The sequence below is a fragment of the Eublepharis macularius genome, chromosome 1, assembly GCF_028583425.1.
Source record: "Eublepharis macularius isolate TG4126 chromosome 1, MPM_Emac_v1.0, whole genome shotgun sequence".
Classification (NCBI taxonomy): domain Eukaryota; kingdom Metazoa; phylum Chordata; class Lepidosauria; order Squamata; family Eublepharidae; genus Eublepharis; species Eublepharis macularius.
Genome location: NC_072790.1, coordinates 34,383,579 through 34,410,475, shown reverse-complemented (window position 1 = coordinate 34,410,475; position 26,897 = coordinate 34,383,579). Strand labels below are relative to the sequence as shown.

The 26,897-nt window shown below is 43.7% G+C and overlaps 1 protein-coding gene across 1 annotated transcript in view; it reads right to left on the bottom strand.

The window, feature by feature from the left end:
* The window catches only part of FERMT1 (FERM domain containing kindlin 1), a 45,828-nt gene extending 32,621 nt beyond the window's left edge, over positions 1-13,207 (bottom strand). Inside the window, exons 1-3 of the mRNA XM_054989018.1 lie at positions 13,012-13,207; positions 9,708-9,941; positions 949-1,089 (exon numbers count right to left, since the gene is read on the bottom strand). Of these exons, the coding sequence (XP_054844993.1) occupies positions 949-1,089; positions 9,708-9,941; positions 13,012-13,162 (526 nt within the window). The 5' untranslated portion in view covers positions 13,163-13,207. The remainder of the gene's footprint in view (positions 1-948; positions 1,090-9,707; positions 9,942-13,011) is intronic.
* Between the last annotated feature and the right edge of the window lie 13,690 nt (positions 13,208-26,897).

Here is a 26,897-nt window from a genome sequence, read left to right as displayed (position 1 = left end):
CATTTTCTATAAAGAGGCAGAACCTAATTGTTACAAGATCATATAACGCTTAACTGAATCTATACAGTCATCGAAGCACTCCATGGTCATATTCAAGTTCAGTTTACCTCAGCATCTCAGTAGTAAAACAACAGGCCGAGGATTCCCTGATCATAGCTCAAACGGGCTAGGGACATACCAAACTATATTGGACATGAGAATTCTGTTTCTCATTTTTTCCTAATGCCTTGGAGATCAGGGAAGGAATGCTTCACCTTTTCCTCCAATGTCTCTTCCACTATTTAAACAGACCCCCTGAAGCTGCAGTCATCTTTGTGGGGAGAAAAAGACAGGTTCAGGACTGCATGAGGAGTCGATAATTAGCTTTTGAAAAGCACACAAGGGATTCTAACCATCGACAGAACTCTCTCATGGGGTGCAGTTGGTCCTTTGCCACTGCACTACTTCTAATTCTCTTTTATAGCAAGGGGATCTAGCAACAAAAATGCAAAGCTATTAAGTTTGGAAAGAAAGACAAATTATGGAACAAGGAAAATCCACATAACGCTGTACAAGAAAAAGCTGTGTGAATTAAAGAAAAAGCTGGCTTGGAGCACAATATCGCTCCACATTTCCCTAGAAGGCCTACATCTTTTTAGGTATTTATTTATTTATTTAATTCGATTTATATTCCGCCGTCCCCGCAATAGCAGGCTCAGGGCAGATTACATACAATATAAAACATGAAGATATATACATATATAGATATACACACTTTAAAACTGAAATAAAATCACATAAATATTATAAATATTTAAAAGAGTGCGGCAGCACTTCTCAAAAAAGAAACCACCATCCAGTCCTCTCCGCTGCTGCAAACAGCAAAGAAATGTTTAAACTTTCTTGTTCATTTTTTTTTTTTTAAAAAGAGGTTTAAGATCAACTCAGTAATACCTTTCAAACTCTTACCTGGCAACCCTAGACTCCCTGGGGAGTGGGGAAAATTTAAAATATCTTCTATGACTGGTTCTTTGTTCTTGTCTTTCTTCTTTTTCTTTTTCGTATCTTCCGATCGCCTCAGCAGAGAAAGTTCTTCTGCCCGCCTAATTCCTGCGATAGAATTTTAGATCTTTAAAAAACGAACAGGCTAAAGAGATCGATGGATTATCTTAACTGAAACACTTTTGCTCTTATAAATACAAATCTTTCAGAAACCGCTACAGTCCCTCTTGCATGATTTTTTTTGTTGCAAAAAAACCACAGATCTTACTCAAAGATGCTGGCCATTTCCAGACACATTGAATAATGCACTTTCAATGCACTTTCACGATCCTTTTGAAGTGGATTTTTTGTTCCACACATGGAAAATCAGTTTCACATGTTCACTAAAGAGTATTGAAAGTGGATTATCCAACGTGTGTGGAAGCAGCCGCTGTCAGCTTATAAAGACATAGCTACCTTCCAAACCATAACCAACTTGACAAACGCAGCCTACCTGGGTTTTTTTTTTTCCTGGGAAAAGAGGTGGCGGAACTCTCAAGAGGGAAATGAGGAACAAACACATGGGATTCTTTGAAATAATATTATTTTCAAGCACTATTGCCGAGTATTTTTAAGAGGTGCCGGAACTCCGTTCCACCATGTTCCCCCTGAAAAAAAGCCCTGCAGCCTACAATTCTTGATAGCTTTCCACATGAAAACACTCCAGGACACAGGATACATGTGAAGAATAAACACTTGTAAAGCTGGGCGTGGTGGCGCGCGCCTGTAATCCCAGTCTAACCACGGGAGGCTGAGGCCGGTGGATCACTTGAGCTCGGGAGTTCGGGACTGCAGTCACCATATAACGTCGGAAGATGACTGTATCTCTGAGCTGAAAGGGTCCAGGAGAGGTGGCCCGGCTCATAATTGCAGAGCACGAAAAGCTCCAAGGATAATAAGGATCGCACTATGAATTCACTTGTAAAGTTTAGAACCCGTACTCCTTACAACTAATCTCAACAAGAAGCTGGTCAACTTACTCCTCCGAGCAAAAGTTTTCCTCAGTAGAGCAAAACATGTGAGACCGTGGATTGTCGTGGAACATGTTCAGAAATAGTTACGCCTTCCAGTATCATGACACCATGGTCAAATTTGATTTGCAGTAGGAGATATGCATATTTAAACCCACATATGCCTCACTCATGTTGGCAGTAGGTGGTGGGGCTACAGTATAACAATGTGGGAGGGGGAGAGGGGTGCAGAACCCTTCCCCCCATATAGTTTACCTTCCTGGTTGTCCCTCACTTTAGCATGGGCTCAAAAAAGAAAAGGGAGTGTGGTTGGGAAAAAAAACCCTTGGGGAGAACAGCTGGAAGGAGCTGTACTACAGGATTGTTCCCTTCTGCGCCTCACTTGCACACTCCTTTAGTATTTGAAGAAGTGAGCTGTGATTCATGAAAGCTTACACCCTACCACAAATTTTGTGAGTCTTATAGCTGCTACTGGACTCTTGCACTTTTCTACTGCTACAGACAGACAAACACGGCTACTCATCTTGGTCTGATTCCTTTAGTTAAGTTGTAGTCTTCTCCCCACTTCCTTCTACGAGATTGCAGTAGGTCTAGATTTAAGTATACTTATATCAACTTCTGTCATACCTAGCCCAGCCACTGGCCCTCATGCAAAGTCACCAATAAATTTGAAGCAATGACTGTGTGATTGATCACACCTTACCTTTAACAACAACAACAACAACAACAACATTCAATTTATATATCACCCTTCAGGACAACTCAACACCCACTCAGAGCAGTTTACAAAGTGTGTTGTTATTATCCCACAACAATCACCCTGTGAGGTAGGTGGGGCTGAGAGAGCTCTGAGAGAGCTGTGACTGACCCAAGGTCACCCAGCTGGCTTCAAGCAGAGGAGTGGGGAATCAAACCCAGTTCTCCAGATCAGAGTCCTGCTACTTTTAACCACTACACCAAACTGGCCTTGAGGGTTGTCTGTCTGAGTTGTCATCAATACTAACAGTAATACCTTGTCACTTCTTTCCCCATTACGTTCTACCATTCTCTTTGCTTGTTTGACTCCTACTACACACAGGGCCCCCTGACCTCTATAGCCCATCTCAGAAGTTAGAACAATGTATAAAAGGTTCCTCCACCCTACACAAAACTACCTGAGCAGAACAAACTGTATGTGAAGGAAATTAATAATAGTAAATATCCAATCAGATATATGAAACTACTAAATTATAATGTATTTAAATACAATGAAAATGGAAAGTCACAAAAACCAATCAAAAACATGTCCAAAGCATACGCTCACACAAATAAAGCTGTTCCAAAAAGCCAAGAAGTCAAAAGTGGAGCATGATCCAGCAGAAACGAGTCAAGGAATAAACAGCACAGTGAGAGAAAGTCTCAGTCAATATAAGTCAACACAAATAGGTCCTTCAGATTTACTCAATCCCAAAAATAAATCATCAATGAAACGACAGTAATAAACAAAAGAACCAAAGAAGGGGTTAACCATAGGATTATATAGCTGGAGAACAGCTGAAACAGGAAATAATCAGTTCTAGGACTGACATGAAGCACAGGCAGTATATAGGTGTACAAATTTTAAAGCAACGGATAATATGCAAGGCAACATAGTGGTGAAGTCTATGGTCCCTAACTTATTTGCAAAGCATCTGTGACCCCCTCCCTATAATAACAGCCCTCCTCTCTGAGTAAAAAGCCTTTTTGAATAATTCAGTTTTGCATAGTTTGTGGAAAGCCAGGAGAGTGGGGGCTCTCCTAACCTCCTCAGGCAGGCCGTTCCACAGGGTAGGGGCCACCACAGAGAAAGACTGTATACGGGCTGCTGTTGATTTCACCCATGTGCAGGCTGGCACTGGCAAACCACCTCTAAATATCTCTTGCCTTGAAAATGTTATGGGATTGCCAGACGTCAGCTGTGACTTGACAGCACCTTACACACACACACACAGGGGTGATACTTTAGCTCATGTATGTGATTAAAGTGCATGATCCAATGTCTAAGAAATGAATCTCTATTATTTCCTTGGTACACAATTAAATTGATTCTGTTGTTGCAAGAGTACTGAAAATGAGACGTGCAAATACCAGTGAGCAAGACAGGTATTTCATACTGTTCCTTGCAAAAGACAAACATAGAAAACAATGATTGTATTCTGTTAGTTAAATCACACAGACCTAGACAAGCTGGACTAATCTATCCACTCTGTAACTATTATTTGCGATTACAAATACTATGAATCTATTTCCAATTGAGCAATTCTGAGGTTATTGCCAAAGCAACCAGGGCATTCAGATATATGATGGTTGCTGTGGATTTTCCGGACTGTATAGCCGTGGTCTTGGCATTGTAGTTCCTGACGTTTTGCCAACAGCTGTGGCTGGCATCTTCAGAGGTGTAGCACCAAAAGACAGAGATTTCTGTGTCACAGTGTGGAAAAGATGTTGGCAGATCATTTATATCTACTCAGGAGGGTTGGGGTTGGGCTGAGTCATCCTGTAAGAGTTTCCCAGGGTGTGGAATGCTAATGGCGGGAGGCTTCACTGTATCCTGAGGAGGTTCTTTTGCATATGAATTGGTGCTTGATGTGCTAATCTTCTCTGCAGGGCTATTGTCGGGTATAGAGTGTTTTGTTAGCCTGGTGTTTTTTTAGCCTGGTGTTTTTCAGGACTGGAAATCATGGTCTATTCATTCTTAAAGTCTCTTCTTTCCTGTTGAAATTGTGCTTATGCTTGTGAATTTCAATGGCTTCCCTGTGCAGTCTGACAAAGTAGTTGGAAGTATTGTCAAGTATTACAGTGAAGCCTCCCTCCATTAGCATTCCACACCCTGGGAAACTCTTACATGATGACTCAGCCCAACCCCAACCCTCCTGAGTAGATATAAATGACCTGCCAACATCTTTTCCACACTGTGGCACTGAGAGATCTCTGTCTTTTGGTGCTACATCTCTGAAGATGCCAGTCACAGCTGCTGGCGAAACGTCAGGAACTACAATGCCAAGACCACAGCTATACAGCCCAGAAAATCCACAACAACCATCATTCACCGGCCGTGAAAGCCTTCGACAATACATTCAGATATACTAGGAATGTACACCCTAAACTGCACAGCTGTTAACATGGCTTCCGGTTTCAAATTTCATGCTTGGAAAGTAACTGCATTCATTTGTATGCTATTAGAAATTGGAGGTTATCCAACTAGACGTGTTTTGAAATGGATGACCTTAGAATATCCTGTTGAGTTGATTTGGCAGACCAACGAATAATGTCATAAATTGAGTATTGGAGTCAGTGTGGTTTAGTGGTTAGGGCTGCAGACTAGGATCTGGAAGATCCAGGTTCAAATCTTCACCCTGTCATGGAAGCTTTCTGGATGACCTTGGGCCAATCATACACTCTCAGCCTAACCTACCTCACCGGGATGTTGTGAGGATTAACTGAAGGAGAGAACAAAGTAAGCCAATTTGGGTCACCCTTGGGGAAAAAGATGGGGAACAAATGAAGCAAATAAATCGATGTCATCACCACTGCGCCATTTCAGAACCACTCCAAATTTTTAAAAGATAGATTCCCCTGTAAAGGTCCATCCTTTACAATGAGTTGTTTCCTCATGCCCTTAAAGGGACGGCCCACTCACTGACTGCTGGCGGCTTTCCCCCAGAAATCCAGACATCTCTGTTCACAAAATGGTTGCGGGCTGTTTGGCTTCCATTTTTTTCAGTGCCTTTTCTGGGAGTGAACTTTTCATGGCCGAAAAAAACAAACAGAAGCCAAACAGCCTGCAACTGTTTTGCAAATGGAGATGTCACCAGAGTGACAAATAATAATAAATAATAATAACATTCGATTTATACACCGCCCTTCAGGACAACTTAATGCCCACTCAGAGCGGTTTACAAAGTGTTATTATTACTCCCACAACAATCACCCTGTGAGGTGGGTGGGGCTGAGAGAGCGCCAGAGAACTGTGACTCGCCCAAGGTCACCCAGCTGGCTTCATGGAGGAGTGGGGAATCAAACCCGGCTCTCCAGATTAGAGTCCCGTGCTCTTAACCACTACACCAAAGTGGCTACACCAAAGGGACAAAGGGGGCTGTCCCTTTAAAAGCATGTGGAAACGGCCAATGGATTCCTCTCAAACCATCCACATGATAGGTGAGTCTGCCTATCCACTCAGGGCCAAGCTACAAGTGATGAATGACACTTGAACGGCAAGTGAACAGACTCATATGCATTCCTCCCTGTTCACTTGCACTCCACTTGTGCTCCACTTGATCACTACATGATGAAGTGGAGTGCAAGTGAACAGGGAGGAATGCACGTGAGTCTGTTCACTTGCCGTTCAAGTGTCATTCATCACTTGTAGCTTGGCTCTCAGATCACCCACCAATACCCTGCTTGAGAGAGGGAGCCTCTTTTACACTTTTTGCACAGGCTAATAATTTTTTCATGGTGTTTTGTGCTGAGTTTGGTCAAATGTCTCTTGAAACTAGGGCATGATGGTTTGCTTTAAAGCTACGGATTAAATTGTTCTTTAGTACAGAGGGATACTCAGCTCTTTTGAATCAATATTCTTATAGGTCTCTCTGGAAAAAAACTATTAGTGAGAAATTGCTGCCTATTGCTTTATCATTGTTATGATTAGAGAACTTGAGAAATTGGAGGCTCTAACCATAATAGAGAGTAGAATCATAGAATCATAGAGTTTGAAGGGGCCATACAGACCATCTAGTCCAACCCCCTGCCCAGTGCAGGATCAGCCTAAAGCATCCCTGACAAGTATTCATCCAGCCTCTTCTTGAAAACTGCCAGTGAAGGGGAGCTCACCACCTCCCTAGGCAGCTGATTCCACTTTTGAACTACTCTGACCATGAAAAAGTTTTTCCTAATATCCAGCCGGTACCTTTGCGCATGTAGTTTTAGCCCATTGCTTCATGTCCTGTGTTGTTGGGATTGTCCCTTTTATGAGGATCTTCTATTGTGTTACATTACTCCTCTTTTAATTGACTGACTTGGACTATCTGAGGGCCAAGCTACAAGTGACGAATGACACAGGTTGGACACTTGTCAGCTTCCCTCAAGTTTTGATGGGAAATGTAGGTCTTGCAGCTTGGCTCTCCGACTGCTGTCCAATGGATTTTTCATCTGTCACTTGTCCAACATTCTGCCGAGCTGACTACATTTCCCATCAAAACTTGAGGGAAGCTGACAAGCGCCCAACCTGTGTCATCTGTCACTTGTAGCTTGGGGTAATGCCCTTTTAATTAAATGATAGGGATTCTAAAGTTACACTGGCAATTGCAAAATGTGTATCTGCCCTTATATTCCTTAAGTAATAGGTTGAAACAACTCTACTGCTCAAGATCTTATGTATCAAGCAGCTTCTAAGGGAAGGAAAATAAAACTTTTTAACATGAACGTGCGATTTCACATGTGTTGGTGATAAACTCTGCTCAGGAAAAAAAGGACGGAATTTTATGGCCAACCTTGGCCATAAAAATAATGACCTTGATTATACTTATCTAACTTGCTGGGTAAACAGCCTTATCTTACCTCCTTTAAAGCTGCAAAATCGCTGGAATATAAAACATTGGCATTCACACTAGCTCCATGTTTGGATATACAAAAGCATAAGAGAGCAGGGAAACAATTGTCTGATACATATCCATCCCTTTTCTAATGGGTCATCCCCATTAGAAAAGTGATGACCTGAGGCACATTCTTAGGCCCTGCTATATGGGATGCTGGATCACGTGATCTGTCAACAGCTGCCAATCCCCCTGGCTTTCTGCCCCTCACAGCAGTCTTTTCTGACCATAAAACTTACTCTCAGGATTGTGGAACCCATGTGAAGTAACAGCCACATGAGTACAGAGGCTGCAGTGGGGAAGGAGTGAAAATGCATTCATCCAGTAGTGGAGCGTCAGTCATGGAAGGGGAATAGGGAGCAGTTTAGCCCTTTCCTCCTCTCTGCTGCGGCCTCCTGACCCACGTGGTTATTATTCCACGTGGGTCCCGTAACCCCAGGAATAAACTTCCCTAGAGGGCAGAAAGAACTACTGGAAGGAAGGGAAAGCCTTATCCTGGATCCAACTCTATGATATATAATTTTGCCCTAAAATGAAGCTGTGGGAACTTCAATAAAGATCAGAAGCGCAATGACAGGAAATTGTTTTAAAATCTTTTCTCCATATTGTTTCCCTCATAGAAAATGCCTCCCCAGGCTGATTTAAGCTCCACTAGTGAAACAAAGACAGGAACCTATATTGCACTCATTTTTTCACTACTAGCAGCCATGGGTCAGAGCTTTTCTGATGGGAAAACAGCATGGGGGAGAGAGTGAGTTGCCCTCTACTTCCCCAACACCAGGGCTCGTTTCGAGGGGGAACGCACAGGAACACAGTTCCGGCAGTTCCCCAAAGAAGTCACATGTCAGGTGGCCTTGCCCACCTGACTCTTGGCCATTTTGGGCCCGTTTCAGCCTGGATTGAGGCCGAAACGGTCCGGATCGGGCCTCTGACGGGTGGTGGATCACTCTCCTGTTCAGCAGCAGCCCAATCCTGGCCCTTTTGGGTCCCTTTTCGGCCATTTTTCAGCCCCTTTTTGTTATTTTGGGCCCAATTTCAGTCCCGAATGGTCAGGATTAGGTCCCAAACAGCCAGGATAGGTGATGTTAGGGGGTGTGGCATATGCAAATCAGTTATGCTAATGACACATTCCCAGTGCTGTCAAGGGGTGTGGCATATGCTAATGAGTTCCTCCAGCTCTTTTTCTACGAAATGACCCCTGCCCAACACTATGGCCCCGATCCATATCAGTTCCGCCCCATAATGACTTTTCAGCACCAAATCACATGTCTCAAGTTCTAATAGTTGAGCTCCAAAGTTATATGTAGTTTGGACCCAAATGCACAACAATGCCTCTCCCAAGCGGTCACTTGTCAGTGATCCACCAGCAAGGGACTGAAGTGTATTTTGCAAAAAATATTTAGTAATCTCAGTAATGTCTAAGAGGTATAATATATTTCCTTATGTGCAAAACCTTCAAAATTCCAATAAAAACTATCTGCAAAGGGAATTCACTCTGAAGATTGTAGCAACATATTTCAACTTCGTTTCATTTTTTCATTCAAAAATGCATATATTTGCGGTGTCTGATGCAATTAGGAGAAAACATGTATGCAAATGTGCACAGGAAAGAGACCTGGAAAAGGACAGCAAAGATGCGAGCTCCAAAACAATATTACCTTTAATTTGCAAGCTTTCCCCCTATAGCTACAAAAACTAGAAATTTGCAGGTGGGTACCACAGCAGGAGAGTAAGAACAGGGGGTTGGTTTTTAAACCAACAGATATCCTCTGGATTTTTACAGAGCTTCCAGTTTCTGTGCTAGAAAAACCACATCCTGTAATTCATCGTTGTACAAACTCCTAGCCACACCCAACGCATAACCAATTTACAATATCTTTCAGGACTGACTCTTTGCTACAGCACAACCACAACAAGGAAAACTACCGCTATCAGTGGATTACATTGCTTTTTTGCTACCCTACGCCCTCAAACTCACTGGTTAAGGATTCTCGAGTGCTAGCATTGGACTTGCACATGGACGATTTCCTAGCTTTTCACCACAGCAATTCCTAGCCCAGCAGCGAACTACCAAACCGCTGCACTTCGGTAACTCCGCTGCACTTACCAAGAGCCTTGCAGATGTCACTGACTACCTTGAACACCACCGAAGAGAAGCTGACGTTCAGCCTCACCATTTTCATGCTCGGCAAGCGAAGGCGCAGCATTTTGTGCTGAAGGGTGAACAAGAGCTTGGCATCTGCTTGTACTCCATATTTATCCAGCGTCCAGTGGGTTTTGAGAAGCCAGCACTGCCTCTGCTCCCACCAAAGGGCATAGTCGGACCAATCCTGCGAGATCTCTGGGGGGGAGACATGACAACAAGCCAAACATGAGCACCAAGAAGTTAGGAAAACAGAGCTGTGATAAATCTTTCTTTTGAACACACCAATGAATGAGAACCAACATGGTGTAACGCAGGGCTTTTTTTCAGCGGGAACATGATGGAACAGAGTTCCGGAACCTCTTGAAAATGGTCACATGGCTGGTGGCCCCGCCCCCTGCTCTCCAGACAGAGGGGAGTTTAGATTGCTGGCACTGAGGGCCATCTAAACTCCCCTCTGTCTGGAGATCAGGGGGCGGGGCCACCAGCCATGTGACCATTTTCTCCAAAGGCAATCCACTGAGTTCCACCACCTCTTTTCCGAGAAAAAAAGCCCTGGTGTAACGGTTAGAGTGTTTGACTAGGGTCTGGGAGAACCCGGTTCGAATCTCCATTGTGCCAGAGAAGCTTGCTGGGTGACCTTGGGTTAGTTACACTCTCTCACCCTAACCTACCTCACATGGTTGTTGTGAACGTGAAGATAAAATGGAGGAGAGGAGAATAATATAAGCCATCTTGGGTCCCCACTGAGGAGAAAGGTGGGGTAGAAATGAAGTAAATAAATAAATAAATACAGAATGTGAGTAACATATTTCAACAAGTGCATCAAACGTTTCCACGTGCAGGGCGGGCAGGCTCCAGGTCAGGGCTGCGTGCGGCAAGTCATTCTAGGTTTCCTTTCGAGATATTTTTGCTTCTTTTACAGAATGCAACCCTTGGGGCTGTGATTTATAAAAGGAGGGAGGGGAAAGAGGGCACCCCCTCCCCGATTTACTTCCACTGGAATTATCTATTCATTTTGTCCCCCTAGTAGCGGATAAAAGCAGCGCAAGGAGGGAAGTCTTCAACAGGAAATTGGCACGATGGGAAAAGGTGGAAAGGTCCCTCGCTCCGCACACTCGTTTTCTCCATGAAATCACAGTCCCGCCGGATGTCTTTGGTAAAAGGAAAAAGAAGTCTACAAAAGAATCAGAGAACGACACAAGTCATTCTGTTCTCTGGCTGCATCTCCTCAGCGCTGGATACTGCTCTCCTTCGGCACTGTAGCTGCCATTGGTAACTGGATTTTCCTGTGCGGATAAGAGTACCCAGTTGCAGAGGATTTGCTTAATGCCACGCTAGTGCAAAATCCAATAAATTGTGGATGTGGCTTCACTGCAAAGGCTAAAAGGGATGAAAGCACTTCGTCAGCCCCCACCCTGCCCCATCTTTTATTTAATTTTCCTAATCTGAGCTCTCCTTTAGCAACTAAGGAAACAGATTACTGTTGTGAGGATAAAATAGAGAACAGGGAGAATGAGGTTGTAAGATGCTTTAAGTCCCTAAAAGCAGGGAATAAGCATCTAATAAACACATTCATTTTGGGCAGTTTCACAAAGCCTCCAGATTTGCCATTTTTTCCTTGTCTACTTTACAGTAATTAAGACGGAAATTCTTTCCTTGTTGCTGTTTTCCAAAAACATCCATCATTGGTTTGAAGTTTGGTTCCTTACACATGAAAACAATGGCACCGTGACCCAGTACAAAACAACTCTGGGCATGAGTCCTCCATATTAAAGTTCTTATCCTATTTGATCTTTATAAACAGCTGTGTATGTAAAAAGGGAGCCAGTTTGGTGTAGTGGTTAAGAGCAGCAGGACTCTAATATGGAGAACAGGGTTTGATTCCCCACTCCTTCGCCTGAAGCCTGCTGGGTGATCTTGGGTCAGTCACAGCTCTCTCAGAGCTCTCTTAGCCCCACCCATCTCACAGGGTGACTGTTGTGGGGATAATAATAGCATACTTTGTAAACCACTCTGAGTGGGCATTAAGTTGTCCCAAAGGGCAGTATATAAATCAAATGTTGTTGTTGTTGTTAACATGGCTTCCCCATTTGTAAAAACACTGAATACTTATTTTTCTGAATAAATTACAAAAGGAGTATGAATTAGGGTGGTCCAAACTTTGTGGGGAGCATCTTACCCCAGTTTCTTAATCTTTATTTCTCCTGGTGGCATCCCACTTTGGAGCAGATAGCAGTAAATTCAGGGAAACAGCCTAGGTCTTCTTGCCAGGCAAAGTCACTTGAATCTGGGGATACTGGAGAGCCAGTTTGGTGTAGTGGTTAAGAGCGGCAGGACTCTAATATGGAGAACCGGGTTTGATTCCCCACTCCTCCACTTGAAGCCAGGTGGGAGACCTTGGGCTAGTCACGGCTCTCTCAGAGCTCTCTCAGCCCCACCCACCTCACAGGGTGTTTTGTTGCGAGGATAATAATAACATACTTTGTAAACCGCTCTTAGTGGGTGTTGTCCTGAAGGGCAGTATATAAATCGAACGTGTTGTTACTATTACTATTACTATTACTATTACTATTACTATTACTATTACTATTACTATTACTATTACTATTACTATTACTATTACTATTACTATTACTATTACTATTACTATTACTATTACTATTATATACACTGAGTAGATTCAAACAATATTGAACATTCTTCCTCACTGCCCCTTAAACCTAAAACTGCCTCACAAATCCCTTTTCAAACCCTACCCTTTCCAGGAAGCCACACAACCTCCCCCTTCCCTGCTAAAAGTAAGCCCACGCACCTATGATAGGAAGGTATATTCTCCTCTCCCACAACCTGTTCCTTCTCCTATGTCATATATTAATATATGTCATATATTAAGTTCCTCAGGGCAGGGACCTGCCTTCTGGTCCTTTGTAAAGCATCTACAGTGATAAATAATACAATTAACCAGGAATGGTTTCAGATTCAGTGAATTGTTCTGCTATGGCGGTCTTTAGGTACTAGATCTGAAAAATGCGGCCTTGGGGTTAGAGAGTCAGATCGGGATCTGGAAGACCCCGGCTCGCATCTCCATTCTACCACGGAATCCTGCTTGGGTAACCTTGGGCTTCCCTCTAGCTTACCTCAGAGAGTTGTTGTGAGGATAAAATGGAGGCGAGGAAAGCAATGTAAGCCATTTTGGGTCCCCAGTGGGGAGAAAGGCGAGGTGTGTATACATAAATAAACAAGTAAAAATCACACATGTACTTACTGATTTGTTCTACAAGCTTGAGCATCACTCCACCAATATGGAGATCCCCCGAAACGCGAAGCGTGCTCTCTTTCTGCTCTCCTTCATACTGATGGTCAATAGTAACAAGGAGTTCCCAGGAATTGGGACCATATTCGCTGGATGAAATCATGGCGTTATGGAAAACTCCACAGCCTCAAAACGGTAGGAAAGCCAACATCTGTTCAAAAGCAACACAATACAATTTCCATATATCAGATACTTGGGTACAACCAGGGCTCATTTTGAGAGGGAACGCGCAGGAACGCAGTTCTGGCAGTTCCCCAAAGAGGTCACATGACAGGTGGCCCTGCCCACCTGACTCTCAGACATTTTGGACCCATTTTGGCCTGGATTGGGGCTGAAACGGCCCAGATTGGGCCTCTGATGGGTGGTGGATCACTCTCCTGCTCAGCAGCGGCCCAATCCTGACCATTTTGGGCCCCTTTTCAGCCATTTTCAGCCCCATTTTGACATTTTGGGCCCAATTTCGGGCCTGAATGGCCAGGATTGGGTCCAAAACAGCCAGGATAGGTGATGTCAGGGGGTGTGGCATATGCAAATCAGTTATGCTAATGATACACTTCCGGTACTGTCAAGGGGGTGGTGGCATATGCTAATGAGTTATGCTAATAAGTTATGCTAATAAGTTCCTCCAGCTCTTTTACTACGAAATGACCCCTGGGTACAACTATCCTAGTGTGTAAGATATCACCCAGGTCGTTACCAAGTTAAAAAAAAATGGCAGATAACCTAGCCAGTTTATTAGGGGGAAAAGCCAAAGGTAACAATAAGGTAGCATTTTTTTCTTAGTGCAAAGTAAAAAGTAAGCAAGAATTGAGCAAGTTTCTGAATTCATTAGAACACAAAGTTGAATGTTAAAGGGAAAAATTGGGGAAAAGGGGGGAAAGGATATTATTTGGTACAATGAAAATGTCACAGGCAGCAAGTTTGCAAGTGTTAAGAGAGGATGGAGGAGGTGTGAGGTGGTCTTAATACCTCTGCATTTTGCTTAGAGCAAAAAGATCTTAAATTGCTTGAACAGCTTCAGAAACAGAAAGCAATAGCTGCTATCTTTAGAAAATGTAAAAGCCTGCAGTTACTTGATTCTGTCTCTATCATAACTAATCATGGAAGGAATTTGCCTCCATTCAAACTGCAAATTGTAAGCAGCATCTAGAACACCAGGGAAAAAAATTATAGTTTTTTTTTTTAATCAAAAGTTTTCAGTTGAATTGCGAACACTTGGCCCATGTGCAATCTCTCACTGCCACTCCAGAACAGTAACTTGTACACTGTTCAGGTCACCCAAAACAAAGGTTTTACTTTTCCAATGGCCCTCATGCACTTGATTTTGTAAAGCTACCCTTTTCAATAATGCGCACTGTGCTCTTGACCTTGAGACGTAAATGACTTTACCAGCTATGTTCTGAGCATGTGATTACTGGCTAGCTGCCTAGCACCACAATGAACGACTCATGCTAATCGCTGCACAGATGCAGAAGCACCGTCTACACATAAGCTCATTTTAAACTGCAAGTGTGTTACCAATTCAAGAGTACCAGGTATCAACTTGAGAGGGCAAAACATGCATTACGGAAGAGGTATGTTGAATTTTCAAGCACACTGTTTGCAAGAATAGTAGCATTATGGCTGAAGAGACTAATGCTACAAATACATAATAGTAACAACAACAACAACAACATTTGATTTATATACCGCCCTTCAGGATGACTTGATGCCCCTTCAGAGCGGTTTACAAAGTATGCCATTATTATCCCCAGAAAAACAATCATCCTGTGAGGTGGGTGGGGCTGAGAGAGCTCCTAGAAGCTGTGACTGACCCAAGGTCACCCAGCTGGGAATCAAACCTGGTTCTCCAGATTAGAAAAGAAGAGCCCTACTGGATCAGACCAGTGGTCCATCCAGACCAGCATCCTATCTCACGCTGTGGCCAACTGGTTACTCTAGAGAGTCAATTGCAGGGCAAAGAGGTAGAGGCTTTCTCTCAACGTTGCCTTCTGGCACTGGCATTAAGAGGTATACTGCCTTGGAATGCAGATCCACCACTGTGCAATTGAAAGTTAGAAAGGTATAACTTTGCTTAGGACCACACTGGGAGTTCTGTTACATTCAAGACAACGACCACATTGTTTGGTTAAGTTTCAGTGGATGTCCTGAGTCCCAACTTGGATACCGTATCCCTGCTCTAGAGAACATGGAACAGAGATTTTCAGAGATTGGTTTTCAATATGAAAATGTTTGGTGCGCTGTGTTAACTAGCGTCAGGCCCTCTTAAGCAGGGAAAGGCAAGATGAAAACATTTTAAATTGACAAATTTTAGAAATAAGATCGAGAATCGTAGCTGGGTTAGTCTGTCTGTAGCAGCGGAAAAGAGCAAGAGGACAATGGTACATATAAGACTAATGAAATTTGTGGTACGGTATGAGCTTCTGTGAGTTCACAAAGAAGTTCTGAAGAAGCCAGCTGTGACTCAAAAAAGCTCATACCCTACCACAAATTTTGTTAGTCTTATAGGTGCTACTGGACTCTTGCTCTTTTCTACTGCTTTAGAAATAAGGAACATAATAAGGAGTTGGATCCAGTGACCTATCAGCCAATGTTGTTCCCATATGAAGATATTTCTCTTGTTCTCCTCCCCACAGCAATCCTTTTGGATCCCTGGGAAGTTGATGCTTGTGGTCACAGGAGCAGTGTGGACTAATGCCACATGAGTTGAGGGGCTGCCATGTGGATGAGAAAGGGGATAAAATGGTCCTTCCTGAGGACAGAGAGATTTCAATTTCTCCCCCCTCCTCACTGCAGCCATCCAACCTGCATGGCAATTTCCCCAGGGTCAGAAAGGACTGCTTGGGGAAAAGGAAACAATCCTTGTGCCCATAGACCATTGGATCCAACCCAGTACACTGTATTCTCATAAAGCTTTTGGTGTTCAGTGAGCTTTAGCCATATGACCAGAGTTATCCTTACAACAGCCCTGTTAGGTAGGCCAGTAATAATACCTCCATATTGCAGACATGGGACAGAGGACAAGAACAGCTTGCCTGAGGTCACCTAGTCAATCTGTGGCAGGGGTGAGATTTGAAATGGGAATTTCCTACAGTAGTCTTGCAGCAACCGTACCGCACCAGTTCCTTCTTCTGGTGGCGAACGGTACCCATGACATGCATTTATAGTAAACTGTGCACACAGATGGAGTGGAATCATGGCTGCCTCTACACAGAGAAGTTATGCTGAATGTGTACATCGCTCTCCTACATGCCTATAGGTTTTTTCTCAAGTTATGCTGATGGCAGGAACAGTGAGCCATGAGTCTTCCTACATGTATGTTCACTATACATAATGAAACATATCTACTTTATTATTATTATAATTCAAGGCATTTGTTTTTAGAAAGAGCACCTTCTTTCTTTGGGGCTGGGGAAAGTCTTAAAGAGACACCCTGAGAAACCATAAACAGAAATACACGGATTCTCCCCACCCTCCGTTTCTCATACACCCGTCACCAAACCCTCTCTTCCATCTTGCAAGACACAGTCAGACAGCACTAATTCCATTCCTGGAAGCTCTAGAAAACAGTACCTTCTTGGAACAACGAAAACAAAAAGGACAGCTCTCAACAGTTAGTTCAGCCCAACCAAACCATCACCTCATTCATTCCAAAAATGTCTTCTTCCTATTATGGATTATACAAGCTACTGCCTTTTAAAAAGAATGTTTGGTTCAGAATTCAACGGCTACTATTTGTGGTGTGTTTTAAAAAATGTCCAGCGGTGTAATTCTGTGCAGTTACAGCGCATGTAGAGCAGTGTAACTCTGCATAGGAGATTGGAAGGAAAATTTGGCTCACTCTAGAAATGCTCTCGAGTGAATCCAGTAGCACCTATAAAACTAACAAAATTTGCGGTAGGGTATGAGCTTTCATGAATCACAGTTCACGAAAGCCCATACCCTAGTCCTACTCTAGCCTCCCAACAGCTCCAACACAAACATACATTGATTTTTTAAAAAGAATTCTAGCAAAGACCTCTTAATATTCATCAGTGGACCCTTTGCTCCAATAGCCAGCTATTCTCTGGCACTGAGGTCAGCAACCTTTTATGTCAAAATTCAGAGCAAGAGATCAACAACAGGCCAGTATAAGAAAGCCCACGTACATATCTGAAGATATACAACTTTCACATTACTGATAATTGAAATGTTGACAAAAACCCATGACATTTCCGCAGCCTGAACACTGGTTGTTGCGAGTCCAGCCAGAAATGTTAAATGGTCTCTTAGAAAGCAGCCTACACAAGATCTCATATATTGCAATCCTTAGCAGAGTTACTCCAGTCTCTGCTAATTTCAATGGGTTTAGACTGGAATAACTCTGTTTAGGATTGTACTAAGAGATAAATATACACAATGAGCATTATGTGCTCTTGTTTTAGCACACTGGCATAAATCTATGAATGGTTCACACTTGGATTAGTGGCCAGTGTACACCTCAATTTTTCCCTTTCCTGTAAAGCATCTTCAAGAATCTCTTTAGTCTCATTAAAAAAAGAAAATATTTGCTTGCCATTCCCTTCCCATGCTGGTTATTCTAGCATCCCTTCCAACATCCCTTAACAGAAAGATTTCATTTCCTGTCTTAGAAAGCCGTAGTTGGTTTAGTACTGAGCCACTGTCAGCTCTGAAATCACAGGTCGCCGATCCCTCCTCTATGGTTGCGAACCTCCAGGTGGGACTTGGCGATCTCCTGGAATTACAACTGCTCTCCAGACTCCAAAGAGGAGGAAATGACTGCTCTGGATGGTGGAGTTTATGGCATTCTACCCTCTCCAAACCTGGTCTTCTGCAGGCTCCACCTCCCAAATCTCCACGGATTTCCCAACCTGGAGATGGCAACTCTAAACCAACTGCTCCTCAGGGACAGTAGAAAAGAACAAGAGTCCAGTAGCACCTATCAAACTAACAAAATCTGTGGTAGGGTATGAGCTTTCGTGAGTCACAGCTCACAGATAGAAGAAGCGAGCTGTGACGCACGAAAACACTGCCACAAACTTTGTTAGTCTTATAGGTGCTACTGGACTCTTCCTCTTTTCTACTGCTACAGGCAGACTAACAAGGCTAGGCTAGACTCCTCAGGGAGTCTCTCTCACCCCCAGCTTTCCTTTCTCTCTCCAGGGCTGCCTTTGCAGGCTTCCTTTGACAAGGGAAGGGGGGCAAAAACGGGAGCCATTTCTCCTCACAACACTCACCTGGTCCTCCTGAGCCTTCCGCCTCCCAGGGGAGCTGCTGCCTGCAGGTCGCGGCAGCCCCAAGCGAGGCAGCGCCTTTCCCTTAGCCCGCCCGCCCGCCGCACCTCCTCAGGTGGGGCCGCCTCCTCGAACGCCGCCAGGGCGAGAGGCCCCCGCAGGCAGGCAGGCAGGCAGGCAGGCAGGCGCGCCTTCTGCGCCAGGCGAGCCCGGCTGCGGCCGGAGAGATTCCTCGGTCCCGCCCTGTCTGGCCCCAGGAGGCAGGCCAGTTCCGACAAGCCGGCGAACCGGCGGCAGGAATTGCCAGAGACGCCTCCTCGGGAGGGGATGGACGCGTTTGTCGGCCCGCCGCTCCAGGGCGCGCTTCTCAGGAAGGCAGCAGTCCAGCGGCACTGACTCCCTAGTAAAGAAAGGAAGGATTTCTTTAGATGTAGCTTTGGGTGGCTGCGTTGGTCTGCAGTATTAGAGCAAGATTTGGAGGGATGGCGGCCTCCAGGTGGTAGCTGGAGATCTCCCGGAATTACACTTCATCTCCAGGCAACAGAGACCAGTCCCCCTGGAGAAAATGGCTGCTTTGAAGGGTGAACTCTATGGCATTATACCCCACTGAGGCCTCTTCACTCCCCAAGTCCCACCCTCTCCAGGCTCCACCCCCCACCCCAAATCTCCAGGAATTTCCCAACTTGGACTTGGCAACCCTAGGGGCACTTTCAAGGTGCAGTGGTTAAGAGCAGCAGGAATCTAATCTGGAGAGCCAGGTTTGATTCTCCACTCCTCTGCTTGAAGCCAGCTGGGTGACCTTGGGTCAGTCACAGCTCTCTCAGCCGTACCCACCTCACAGGGTGATTGTGGTAAGGATAATAATAACACACTTTGTAAACTGTTCTAAGTTGTCCGGAAGGGTGGTATATAAATAGAATGTTGTTGTTGTTGTTATTTCCAGGATAGGAGCTTTCCAGAGGCAAAGCTCCCTTCTTCAGATACATTTATAGCGCCATATCCCCTATTTTTCTCCCAATGAGGACCCAGAACCTCTTACAACATGCTTCCCTCCTTCTCTATTTTTTTCCTCACAACAGCCCTGTGAGGTAGGTGAGGCTGTGTGTGTGTGTTACTGGCTCAAGGTCATCCCAGCAAGCTTCCATGGGGATTCGAACTTGGCTTTCCCAGATGCTGGTCCAACATTCTAATCACTCTACCAGGCGGGACTACAGTCTGAGGTCCAGGTGTGCAGCCTGCCCTCAGTAGGAAAAATACCACTCCTCAAACATATTTCAGGTCTGGAAGATGGAGTGGGAGGCCAAAGCCCTTCCTCCTCCTGTGGCACGGTTCTGATCTAAATCGGCGCCTGGTGCACTTGGGAAATTAGTTCCTACCAACTGTCCATGAGAGGAACCGTCCGGTTGGGGCACGGCAAAACATGGTCTAGTTGGTCCTTAGCATGGCATGGGTTTATTTAGTTCAGAGCCCACCTCATCAAATGCGTGACTGGTTATCCAGAATTCAATCATGGTCTCTCAGTCTCTCTCCCACATACACAGAAAATATTTGTGAAGCACTGTTATTGTTACTTAAATGTATACATGTCAAATGGCCATGAAATGTGAAAGGTAATTATAGGTCTGTGACCTTTCTCTGCAAAGCTCAAATGTACACAAGACAAAGAGCAAATTCCAGAGGGGTAGAGGCCCTATTAAGTCTGTTGCAAAGTCAGTTTTACCTGATTTATTGTGGCATAAACTTTTATGGATTAAAGCCGACATGAGTTATTGATTTAGTGCATTTTTTAACCAACCCTTCTGACTGTCTCAGTGTAACCTAGGAAGTTTCCTGGCAAGTGGAGATTTGAATGCAGGTCTTCCTGATGCCAGGTCAACATACTGATCACTACACCACATCAGCAAAAGGGACATGAAGTGTTACTCTCAGTTGGCTGATATACACATGCACATTAGGGAACAGAGAGGAAAAGTGTAGATTATTTTTCTTAATTATTGAAACACATTCTTCGTTTTGCTGCCAAATTGCAAGGCATTTGTCACTAGCAATTAATGGCAGCAAGCATAACGTTTTTATGCAAAGCTCAAAAATGTAAAAGCTAAAATAATAGCATTTTAGAGACTAGCAAAATTGATAGCGGCTTTTGTGTCAGAGCTCCCTTCAAATGCATGAAGTATAGGCAGATGAGTTCATATTAAAGGTTGTAAACAACAGAAAGGTGCATCTGGATGTGTATGTGTGTTACTCTGGCTGCTTTCACACACTTTGGATAATGTACTTTCAATGCACTTTCAGTGTATTTTAGTGATTATTTGCAAGTGAATGTTCCTGTTTTACACAGGAAATTCTACTTGTGAATGATTGCTAAAGTGCATTGTGTGTGTGTGAAAGCAACAAAAGAGAGGTCCAAAGGGGTAGCCGTGTTAGTCCGTGGAAGCAAAATAATACAGGAGTCCAGTGGCACCTTGAAGACTAACAACAAACTTCATTCATTCATTCATTCATTCATTCATTCATTCATTCATTCATTCATTCATTCATTCATTCATAGTCTGCCTTTCTCATTGAGACCCAAGGCAGATTACACAGTGCAAGTGAAATACAATATAATCAACAGGTAGGACATTCATTGAGCAAAATACTAAAATGAACAACAGTTAGGACATTGGCATTAAAATCAATAGGCTTGGACTGGAGTAACTCTGTTGAGAATTTCATTGTCGGGGGCGTGGCGTCGATCTCCAAGTAGATGGACGCACACTGAAGGAGCTCCGACTCCCCCCAACCTGGAACTAAGCTAAACAAAGCGATTTTTGTGATAAGAGCAAGGAATGAAGAGGAAAGGATCAAGGGGGAAAAAAGTCTCCAACCAGAACAGTCAAAAGCCCACAGATCTGCTCTCTTGAAGCAGACTCCATCGTGCAGCAAAGCCGCAGCTTCGAAGAAGGTAAGATGGCCAATGGAGCTTCAAAAGCTGACACAGCAGTAAATAATCAATCTCTACCCCTAGAGCTGCAGTTTACGAAGTTACAACAGGCTTTGGCAAAACAGATGTCTGATTTAATTCAGCCTCTATCAAATCAACTAACTGAAATAAAGCTTGAAATAACCAAAACAAATGCAAAAGGTGATAATGCATTAGACATGGCAATTATATCGCAGTGGGACATTCGCGACTTACAAGAGTCCTCTGACTCATTTCACACAAGAATAACTAACCTAGAAGTGGCTTTGAGGAAAAAGAATTTAAAACTGAGAGGGGTAGATGAATCCCAATTGAAGAAAGTAATTCCTACTTTAACAGGCTGGGTGGCAAAACAATTGAACTTGCAGAACACTGAGAAGCCACTGATTGTGAAAGCTTTTCGCATCGGATCTGAGAAAATAGCTAAAGCAAAGAGCACACCAAGAGATATAGAGACAGAAGATCTCAATATCAAAAGGCAACTCGTAGAACTGGCCAGAGCACATGGTCCGCTACTCCTAAATGATATGCCAGTATATATTTTCTCTGACCTGCCTAATGAAGTGTTACTTAAAAGAAAGGAACTGAGATCTGCAACTCTGGCATTAAGAAAAGCCAATATCCGTTATAAATGGCTGAATTACATCAAGCTTTCAGTAATCCACAATGGAAAACAGATAGTGGCCTTAGATCCAGAAGAAGCAGAGCACCTCTTACAGACCTTAGAGCTGGAATCCCCGATGGAGAACAACAAACCAAGCTATAAAAGAAAACTCTTGATGTCACCTTCAGAGCGAAAAGGGAGTAAAATCCCGGTTAAAAACATTTAATCAACATTCATTACTATTGTGGAAGGGTAACGTTAATCCTTGCTAAAAAACAAAAAATGGCAATTATATCCGGGGCGGGGGGGGGGGGGAGTATGGTTTAGTTCCTCTGGTGTTGCTCCTTTCTTTAGTTGCCGTTTCTTAGGATTAGGTATTTTACCTATTGCTAGTGTATGAAATAATACACTAGCCCAAGAGAACATTATTTAGATACTTTTTTGATATTTTTAGTTTTGTTAAGTGATATTTCATATTTACACAGGTATATATACATAAATATACATATTGTTTTGAGTGCTATAAATATAGACATTAATAGATTAAGAAGAGTAGTTAGGAATAATAATTAAAAGTATTGCCTAATTAGCTGTTGAATTAATAGGTTAGTTATAAGGTATAGAAGATTATAGTAACGGGACTGGAAATACTGAAACAAAGTTTTAACTGTCTTTTAGGAGTCTATTAATTAGCTGTTAAGTAGAGTATAATTTGGAAAACATATATAAAAAAAAAGGAGAAAAGAGAATTTCATTGTCAAAGATACAATGGGATATGGTAGCAGAAGATCTGAAAACAAGCATAAAGCCAAACACAGATATGAAATCTTTCTGAAACAAAGCCTAACTAATTAACATGACACGTTTAGCAACATGGAAGTTCCCTAGGAGGTGCATATCTACATCAGCAGACAGTACCCAATAGCATAGTCCACAGTTCCTGTCCTTACCAAGGCATCTCTCTGAGCTATTTGTTATGACACAGCCCTACAATTTGCTAGAAAGCCCCCATGAATAATTCAGTTTTGCATAGTTTATAAAAGCCAGGAGAGTGAGAACTTTCCTGACATCCTCAGGCAAGCCATTCATGAGTTTTCATGAGTCACAGCACACTTCTTCAGATGTGAATGGAAACAAGATTAAAACCAGTTCCAACTGGCCTGTCTTTGTTTTTTTTTTAAAGTTTTTATTTTTTAATTACTAACAATACAAAGGAAAGAAGGGGGGCAGAGGGAAGGAAAGAAAAAAAACACATAACAGCACTAACACTACATCTACAAATAATGCTTTCCCTTCATACTGCCATTGTTTAAAATTAAAACTTTGTAAAATACTGTTAGATTGGTAGACCTTGCAAAATACAGATTATAATCAAGATTAGGTCTTCCTCCCCCCCCCCTCCGGGCCTCGGACGCAGTTCTCTCTGAACAGCTGCAGTCGCCGCGCTCGTTCCTTCCTCCCCTCCCCCTTCAGATTTGGAACCCTTCTCTTCTTGCTGCAAATCCTGCTGGAACTCTGGATGCTGACCCTCAAAGTCCCTTAGTTGATCTTCTGATATTATCTTGTAAGCTTGATCTTTGTAATTAAACCAGATACCTTCCGGAACTAACCATTTGAACTTTATTTCACGTTTCCTCAAAAGAGCCACAAACCCTTTGTATTTAAATCTTCTTTTCCGAGCTAAAAATGGAACGTCCTTAAATATTTTAACCTTATTACCCAGAAAGTCCAGATCCACATTGTATGTATTATATAGGATAGTGTCCCGAATCCTCTTAGATGAGAAGTCAATGATGATCTCGCGAGGCAGCTGACGCTTCGTTGCATATTTTGAAGAAGCCCGAGTGACTTCCAAAATGGCGCTTTTTAACTCTTCTTTAGTTGCCCTCTTCTTTAGTTGCCCTCGCCAAAAGTTCCGAGACCAGATCCCGCAAATTCTCATTTTCCTCCTCTTTCATGTTCTGGAGACGCAAAATTGTCTGTGCTCGTTCCACTTGTAGCTCGATCAGCTGGTTCTCCACCAGCTTTAATTCTTTGTTTGTTGCCCTCACGAGTAATGCATTTTCCCGAGCAGACTTCTCTGCCCCCCCCGCTGTTTCCTTAATGGTTTTCACTTCACTTTCAATTAAGCCGACCCTTTGATCCGTTTCATTTAGCTTGTCAACAAAGGGCTTTATGGCTTCAGTCACCGACCGCTTCACCAAGTCCTTGAGAGATTCCCCTTTACCCTGCAGTGCAGCCGAGATTGACTTGCCCAAAGCGGGACTCTGCTTTTTCGTCGCCATTTTAGCGGGGGGGGGACCGCTGATCAAGTTCTGAAACTCAGTGAGGGGGAAGAAACCCGAGCCTTCTTAGCTTCAGATCCCACCAATCCTTCACGTACGCTTGTAATACAGAAGGGATTCGCTTACTTACAGGCTTTCGCCTAGTTCTGCTCTTTGCCGTTCTCCATGGCCCGGCTGCACGCGATGTGCTGCGCAAGTCTGCCGGCCTCCGTTGGAGCAAACGGGCAATTTACCCCCTGCATCGCATTCAGGGGGTTCTTCCCGCGGCGCCCCGGACCATCACTCCCTCACTGGGAGTCCTGGGGGTTAACCCTCGTGGGTCAACCGCCCGGTCAGGCTGCTCAGATGTTTCCTCCCGGACCTGCGGAGAGGAGCGTCTGACATGGCCGGGAAAACGAAACCGAATCTCCCAACTGGCCTGTCTTTGTAACATCTCTTTCTCCCTCCCTCTTTCGGTTGTTTGCAGCCTTGATTATATATAAATACACAGGCCTTATGGATTCATGCTTCAATGCATCTGATGAAGTGAGTTATTGACTAGAGATGGGCATGAACTGGGGAAAAAAAACGAACCGCACGGTTTGTGGTTCATCACATTTCATGAACCATGAACTTTCACGAACCTGCCCTGGTTCATGAACTGGTTCGTTTTGGTTTGTGAAAATGACTTCCGGGCCAGCAAATCAGCACTTCCGGGCCAGCAGAAGGTCTGCAGGATGTCTATCCCCTGTTGCCTAGGTAACTGATTGATTGGCGCCAGGCTGTCTGCAGTGATGAACCAAAAAACGAACCAAACGAACCAGCCTAAAGTTTGTGGTGGTTTGTCAGAAATGGGCTCTGACGAACTGCTGGTTCATGAACCGGCCTGGTTTGTGCTGAATTTTGGTTCATATTTTGGTTCGTGCCCATCTCTACGGTTGACTCCCAAAAGATTATGCTGCATCAGTTTTGTTACTGTCTCCATTGCCACTAGACTCTTTTGTAAATTTTCTTGTTACAGACTCACAGGGCTACCCAACATTGCAAAGGTGCAGAATTTGGGGTGACACAACATTCCTAGCTCTGCTAATTTAACTCCTGCAGCAGGAGAGAGAAATTCAGTTTCTGTTAAGACCTAAATAAGTACTATGACCCTATCATAAAAGGCCCTACTTGATAGCTCTTAGGGCCAAACTATGATGTGTTTTTAAAACTTCAGGTTCCTTGGACCTGATTCCCTTTCCTAGCAACTGTGGGGAATGTCATTTAAAAAGGGCAAATACAGTCCCTTTCCAGAACATTTTAGGTCATAAAAATAATGCTGGGAGGGGAATGAAAGCCTCTTCTCCATACATGCTGCAGTCACAATCTAAATCGGACATCATACATGCAGGAGTTCTGGAGAACCTGCAATTCACATGTGACTGTTACACAGGATACAGGGTCGGGATCCCTGGATCCAATGTATGTACTCCTAAATGTGTGGATCAATTGCTAGATTGATTCCTCCTCACAATGCCTCTCAAATCCATCCATTTTTCTCCTTCCCACTGGCACTGGCATGAGGGCTCTGCCAATGCAGCCCACCCCACCTAAATTTATTTTGCACTGGAATTTTTGGTTTGGATCCCATCTCATCCCACAGATGTTAACTCATCTATGGATTGCTCAGAAACTCTGAGATAATAACCCTCCAGGCATGATTTGTTTGGGAGGATTTCAAAACAACACACTGCATACCCTTTATGTCTTTCATGCCTGAACTTGCAAAGCAGATTATACTAAAACAGATACACAACCAATCAAAACTCAGAGGCCTTTGCCAGGTCATATGAACTCCTTTCCCATACCAGTGAGTAATGTAACAAGATTTTTGTGGCAGGTTAGGTTTACTACACAGGATTCAGGGAGATCACTAATGCACGGAAACATATCACAACAATGTGGAGTTTCCCCTGAAATGTCTGTGTTAGTGATTCAGATCAATGTCTTGGCTTTTAAAAACAAAAAGTACAATCTGAGCCCCATTAGATGGCATTGCAATAATTTGCGAGACTCAGATTTCAAATCCATAAAGCCTTCAGCCATCCTGGAATGGTGGCTAGGGAGGGAATTTTTTTTTTCTCAAGAAAGGGATGTTGAATGCTGAATCCAAAACCTTTTGGTGAAGTTGGGGAAAGCAGTGGGTAAAGATGACCCTCATTCAGCTGCAAGAAGAATATCCTCTTGCATCAAAAAAGATCTAATCACAGAGCAGAATATGTGGAGTAGGACCTTTCCTCTTCTTTTGCAGTCACCTGAACTCCCCCAAATTTTGTTCCCGGAGGTCAGCATATCCAGAGGTGCAGAACAGAGCAAAGTGGAAGACTGAAGTGGCAGGCTGGAGGTGGGTGGATAATCCATGATAATCTCTTACCTCCCTTCTGAAGATTTCATACTTTCCATTTTTGGAAATTCGTTGTGGGATACCGGTCAGGAAATCCAAAATTGTACAGATGAACTGATTGGTGCAGTGTGGCATTAACTTCAGCATAATTAATTGTACACATATGTACACCTGCTCCCCATGGAAACATGCTGCCTTCAGATGTGTGCGCGCGCATAATACATCATTATCTTTCCTCTGATTGCAGCTAGCTTAAGTCCTTAAATGCTTCACTGGAGCTGACATCAGCTTCCGCGATAAGCGTTGCTTCTCAGAGCAACATGCTGCTGCATGCTGAATAGCAGCTGCACAAAACTGTGAAGCTAGCCAGAGCTGGAATGCAGAG